At 67.3% G+C, this 5,919-nt stretch overlaps 2 protein-coding genes across 2 annotated transcripts in view; one reads left to right on the top strand and one right to left on the bottom strand.

Moving 5' to 3' along the window:
• MNEG_3763 (hypothetical protein) overlaps positions 1-1,249 on the top strand; it is a gene marked incomplete at both ends in the record, with an annotated part of 1,762 nt that extends 513 nt beyond the window's left edge. The window contains 3 exons of the mRNA XM_014047760.1: positions 30-146; positions 405-1,086; positions 1,242-1,249. Coding sequence (XP_013903214.1) covers positions 30-146; positions 405-1,086; positions 1,242-1,249 — 807 coding nt within the window. The remainder of the gene's footprint in view (positions 1-29; positions 147-404; positions 1,087-1,241) is intronic.
• Positions 1,250-2,329: 1,080 nt separating this feature from the next.
• MNEG_3762 (hypothetical protein) lies at positions 2,330-2,749 on the bottom strand (the record flags this gene model as incomplete). Its single annotated transcript, XM_014047759.1, has 1 exon — positions 2,330-2,749. The coding sequence occupies one exon, from the start codon at positions 2,747-2,749 to the stop codon at positions 2,330-2,332; it is 420 nt and encodes a 139-aa protein (XP_013903213.1).
• Positions 2,750-5,919: the final 3,170 nt, after the last annotated feature.

Below are 5,919 nucleotides of genomic sequence, written 5' to 3'. Positions count from 1 at the left end.
CTCTGCTTTGATCACTCACCTCCGTACAGTGTGCGCCCGTCAAGGCTTTGATCAAGTCGTGCACCTCCAAGGCCGGCCCCACCGCCCTGATGGACCAGCTGTGCAGCGAGCTGTTGGCACCTGCCAACGCTACAGCCGACAGCAAGGTGTGCGCGTGCGCACACAAAACCCACACACAAGCACGCACGCACGCACGCAGACAGGTGTCTGTGTGCGGGTATGGCAGCAAACAGACACGATGACACAGTGGTGACTTGCTTGGTTTTTAGTGGGTGAAGCCAACCACAGCTCTTCCAGCACCACTTGATCCTGTTCGACCATCAAGATACCGCAAAGTTGTACTGATCATCACACGCGTTGCTTCACATTTTGATCAACCGGCACACTTCTATCTGCTCCCCCAGGACCCCACCAAGCTGCGCTACGGTTGCGGCGCGGCAACCGCTGCACAGGTTGACAGAGTGTCCAGTGACCTGGCAGCGCTTGAGCCCAAGGTCACCGCCGCCGCCGCCCAGGCCAGCTCTCTGCAGGCCAACTTCGTCCAAGGAAGCAACCAGACAGCCGCGCTGCGCGCTCAGGTGGACGAGCTCAAAGCAACTGTCGCGGTGCTCACCGCCGCCGTGCAAAAGCTGCAAGCAAACGCGGCCAACGCCACTGTCCCGGGCACCATCACACAGGATCTCGCCGCCCTTGCCGCCGCTGACACGCGCACCGCCCAGCAGCTGGCCCTGCTGGAGGTGGCAAACCAGACCGCGGCCCTGGACATCGCGGCGCTCAAGTCTGCGCCGCAGCAGTGCTTCTGCGGCCTGGAGCTGTCAGCCGTCAACACCACCCTGGCCGCCATCAAGGCAGCCCAGGCGGCGGACGCGGCGGCGGTCTCCCTGGCCAACGCCACTGTGGAGTCCCTGAAGGCCGCAGTCACCACAGGCGCGGCAGCCATCGCCTCGGTCAACACCAGCCTCACCGCCCTGGCAGCCAATGTGGCCAATGTGTCTGCCATCGACTTGAGCGTCTACGCAAAAACCGCTGACCTGGCCAACATCAACGCCGTCAGCCTGGGGGGCGTGCCCGCGGCGCTGTACCTGCGTTCACGGGTGGTGCTTTACAGCGAATCCACCACTGGAAGGAATGGAAACCTTGGTGGCCGGTCTGGTGCCGACGCCTTGTGCAGCGCCTCCCTCAACCGGCCGACCGGGCTTGTGCAGGTGCACGCGTTTCTTTCAATATCTGCATCCGACCAGATCGCTGATTTTCCCGCCAAGTATGGTGTCCCTAGCGGCCTTGCAATCGAGTCGCCACGCGGCGCCGTCCTAGCCAGGAATTTCACAAGCCTGCTGGGAGGCAGCATCTTGCTATCCTTGCAGAATGCGGGCGTGATTCCCACAAACGATATTTGGTGGTCTGGCAGTCGATCGAATGGAGTAGTCGGAGCCGAGACATGCATTGGGTTTACCAGTGCCGCAGCTTTTGAGTTAGCAAAGGTTGGATTTACAGTTAGTACAGATGGCTCATGGTTGGAAGCTAACATACGCCCGTGCTTCGACGCCCACCTCTTGGTGTGCATCGCTTACTGATACTTCGAATCTGAAAGCAATGCCGTTACCATGTCTTAGAATCGCGCGCTGCGCGCAGGCCGGCGCGCTTTTGTGCAGGATGCATGCGCGGGGGCGGCGGTTGCTGGGCCGGAAGTTCGGGCAGGGCTTGCGCCCTGACTCTCTGACCTGGTGTGTTGTAATCCTCTCATGATCCCATGACGTCATCAGTGCTCCTCAGGATTACAGCAGCAGCTTGCTACTGGTGCACCAGAAGCATGGCACACCCCGGCTGAAGGCAGGCTTGCAGGCTGATGTGTAAGAAACCAAACAACAGGTTCCTGCAAGAATTTCAAGACATGACTCATACCAGGTTCTATGTGCCAGGCGGAACACGCCGCCCAGCGCTCCAGAGGCGCGCCGCTCTCGAGGGCCGCGCCCGTCACGCCTCCACGGAAGCTGCCCGAACGTGCGCCCGCGCAAGCGCCCGCGCGAACGTCAGCCGCACCTCCCCGATCCCGCCCTGCCCACTGCCGTCGCCGCCGCCCTCTGCCCAACGACCCCCAGCAAATCCGTGACCCTCGCTGCCGCGGTCGCCGTCGGCGGGGAGCCCCTCGCACTGCGCCGCGTCCCGCGCGGCGAGTGTCGCCCCCAGCACCTGCAGCAGCCGCTGTGTCTTGCACCGCGAGCCGCACTAGCAGCTTACGATGCGTGCGCGCTCTCCAGCAGCGGCGCCGCGAGCCGCCGCAGCAGCAGGCGCAGCGGGGGCAGCGCGAGCGGGAGACCCAGCGGGTCCATCACGGGCGTCCGCGCGGCTTGGTACGCCCCGCGAGCGTCGACGAGGCAGGCGCGGCGCCGCGCTCGAGCCGCCGCCGCTGCTGCTTGTGCCGCTCGCCCGCCGCCGCGGCCTGCGCCGCGGCCGCGGCCGCGAGCGCCCGCAGCGCGCCCTGCAGCCGCAGGCAGGCGCGCAGCAGCTGCAGCTTCGGATACGCGACCGTTGGCCCGCCGGCCAGCTGGTGCCGCGCCCGCCGCCGCTGCGCCGCGGCTGCGGCCGCAGCGGCCGAGGGCGCCGCGCCCGACGCCAGCAGGTCCCCTGTGGAGGCGCCGCCGCCGCCTTCCCCGTCTGCTGCCACCACAGACGCGTCGTAACCGGCCAGCGGCGGTAGGCAGTCCAGGAGCGGTACCAGCTCGTCGAGCTCCGGAAGGTCCAGGGGCATCGCGTCGGGGCCGCCGGACTGCGTCGGTTGGGGCGGTCGGGGCGTCTAGCTCGCGGTCGGGAGGGAGGAGGGGGTTGTGACGGCGCCAGGGCCTGCGGTGGGCTGCGCACCTGAGCGGGCCGGGCGTGGCCGCGGGCGGGGCCGTGCCATGCGAGCGTCAACACGACCCCGACCGGATGCCATTGCGGCACGACCCTGGCCAGCACGGCCAGGGTCCAGAGGCGGGAATAGGGAAGCTACTGGAAAGCTGGGAAGCTGGGAAGCTGGGAGACAACTACAACTAGCCACCACCCGCGCCTCGGGCCCGCAGCTTGGCCAATACAGGCGCCACCAGCGTCACGCCCCGCGCGCCGTCCCCGCTGCGCAGTGCCCACCGCAGCGCCGCGCCGGGCAGGCCGGCCTCGGCTGCGCGCACAGCGAGGCGACCACAGAGCGCGGGCGGCGGCGGAGAGGCCGTGGCGGACGCACAGGGCGGGGACCTTCCGTCAGGGCCGCCGCCTCGTCAGCAAAAGAGACAGCGTGTTGGGTTTACCCAACATTAATTTTGTTGGATGCGTGTCAGGTTTGGGGATGACAAGGGGCGGCGCGGGGCGGCGGGGAAGCAAGGGGTGGGTGCGGGCGCGGGTGCGGGCGCGGGCGCGGTGCGGGCGAGGCGGCGGCCGCATGACGGCGCTCCAGTACGAGTGCAGGTGTTTGAAGCATGCAAGCACCCAATCATCACTGGGCGCCCGCGGCCGCAGCCGCGCGCCGCAAAGGGGGGCACCGTCGGAGCAGCGCTTGATCAATGCTCAGCAGCACGCACTCCCCGCGCGCTGCGCGGCCCGCGCCCGCTCGCGCCGGACCGTCTTGCATGCGCCGCGCGAGCGCAAGGGCGCCGGCGCGGGCGCCCTCACCGGCAGGCGCACCAGCAGCGATTGGGTCGTGCCAGCGCCGTACGTGACACCAAGCAAGGTATTCAGCCGCAACCTGCGCGTGTCAGCGTTGGCGCGCGCGTGTGCGCTCTATGTGTGTGTGTCAAGGGTGGCGCGGTGTGCGATCGCTCACACAGTTGAGACACGTGTGTGCGTGTGTGTGCGTGTGCGTGCGTGTGTGTGCGTGTGCAGGTGCGTGTGTGTGTGTGTGTGTGTGTGTGTGTGTGTGCGCGCGCGCATTTTGCACATCGACGAGCTTTACTTGCACCACCCAGTCCAACAGCGTGTACAGCGTGAAATTCAGGTGACCGCGACGCGCGCGGCACATCAAATGCTATTCAGTACCCATGCGAGGGGCGCTCGTGACAGCCGCGAGCAAGCCGAGTGGCGATTCAACCATGCCGTATATATAAATGGGTCCGCGATGCAACGTTGCCCAGGGCCGCCGGCTCGCCGTCCCTAGGCAAGCGTGGCGCAACATCTTGTGTGTCTGCCCACCTGCCAGGTGCCGTCAGAGGCCGTGAGGGTCTTGACATAGTGCAGCGTGTACATCTCAGCCTGTGGTTTGTGTGTGTGTGTGTGTGTGTGTGCGCGCGCGCGCGCGTGCGCGCAACACACGCGTCCGCAAACACATAATCGATCGACTCGGCTGCTGCGCGCATCACTTCCAGCAATCTGCCGGTGCTGCGACGCCGCGCTAAAGCCACAAAACGCTCTCCCCGCGCATCAACATCGGGCCCCCAGCGCCGCCCCACCTCCCCCCAAACCCCTGCTGATGAGCACCAGACTGACGAAGCGGCCGCCGCTCAGACGCGTGAGGTGCGCCGCACGCCCCGCGGCGCACGTGATCGCAGCCAAGGTGGGGCAGCGTGCGGCTGAAGAGCGCCTCTGCCCTGGGGTACCCCCGCAGCACATCTTACGCGTGGGCGACAAACCACAGGCCGCAGTAGTGCGAGGCGGTGGTCGGGCACACCACCCCTTGCACTTCCAGCTGCGACGCCAGCAGCAGCAGCTGGCGTTTTGGGGTCAAGGAAGGCGTTTGGCATGGCGGGGACGCAGGCCGTTTCGAGATTTTTTTTAGGATTAGGATTGTTACACGATCCCGCGGTCGCCCGCTCCTGGAGCCATCCAGGCTCATGGGATGTATCATGGTGTACAAGGAAAAAAGGGCCGCAACAGCAATGCCACCTGTACGCCAAGCAGCAAAGCAAGTACGTCAAGCAGCAAAGCATGCGCCGCTTAATTCCCAATCAACAACTGGTCCTTTGTGCCACATTTCCATTCGGTCTGGGCACCGGCGCGCCGCGGGGCGGCGCGCCGGCGCATGCCGGGCGGGCGCAAGCGCCCTTTGAGCCTGGCGGCTGTCCGCCCTCTGCGCCCACGCGCCTGCCTGAGTGATGCTGGGCACCGGCGCGCCGCGGGGCAGCGCGCCGGCGCATGCCGGGCGGGCGCAAGCGCCCTTTGAGCCTGGCGGCTGTCCGCCCTCTGCGCCCACGCGCCTGCCTGAGTGATGCGGGGCACCGGCGCGCCGCGGGGCGGCGCGCCGGCGCATGCCGGGCGGGCGCAAGCGCCCTTTGAGCCTGGCGGCTGTCCGCCCTCTGCGCCCACGCGCCTGCCTGAGTGATGCTGGGCGCCGGCGCGCCTCCCCGAGCGGCGCGCCGGGGGGCGGCGCGCCGGCGCCACGTTCAACGCAACACACAGTGTGGCCCGGCCTGCAGCCACCCTGCTAAGGAGGCAAGTCGCCTTGTCCCCCGCGGGGCCGCGGCTTGGGCGAGAGACCAAACCTCAACATGTGAACGGCAAAGGGAAAGCCGCCAGATTCGAGACGGCAAGCGGCGCGGCGCCCACGTTGCTCGGTGAAGACTAGGGTGTCGCCAAAGGTCACCGATGGGCGCAACGATCCAAGCCGCCCTCCAAGTCCGAAGCGGCGCCCCCGACCCGGCCAAAGCAGCCCCTTGGTCACCCAACGAGGCTTGCAGCCTGAACACCTCCAAGCCAGCAGCCGGCAAATTGCCTGCACGCCCCCCCCCCCAAAACCTACATCACCCCCCCCCACACACACACACACACTCTCTCACCCATCGCACCTCACGGTCGAGCGCCGCCGCGTCCTCGCACAGCCCGCCCCCCTCCCCCGCCAGCTGCGGCACGCGCCGCCCCCACGCGCCGCGCGCGGACCGGAAAAGCAGCTGGTGTTTCATCAGCTACCCTTTGCCGTTGGCTCTTCTGGGGTGGCAGCAGCCCCCCCCCCCCCAGTTT

The sequence above is a fragment of the Monoraphidium neglectum genome (genome assembly GCF_000611645.1).
Source record: "Monoraphidium neglectum strain SAG 48.87 unplaced genomic scaffold scaffold00489, whole genome shotgun sequence".
NCBI lineage: Eukaryota > Viridiplantae > Chlorophyta > Chlorophyceae > Sphaeropleales > Selenastraceae > Monoraphidium > Monoraphidium neglectum.
This window is presented reverse-complemented; position numbering and strand designations above follow the sequence as displayed.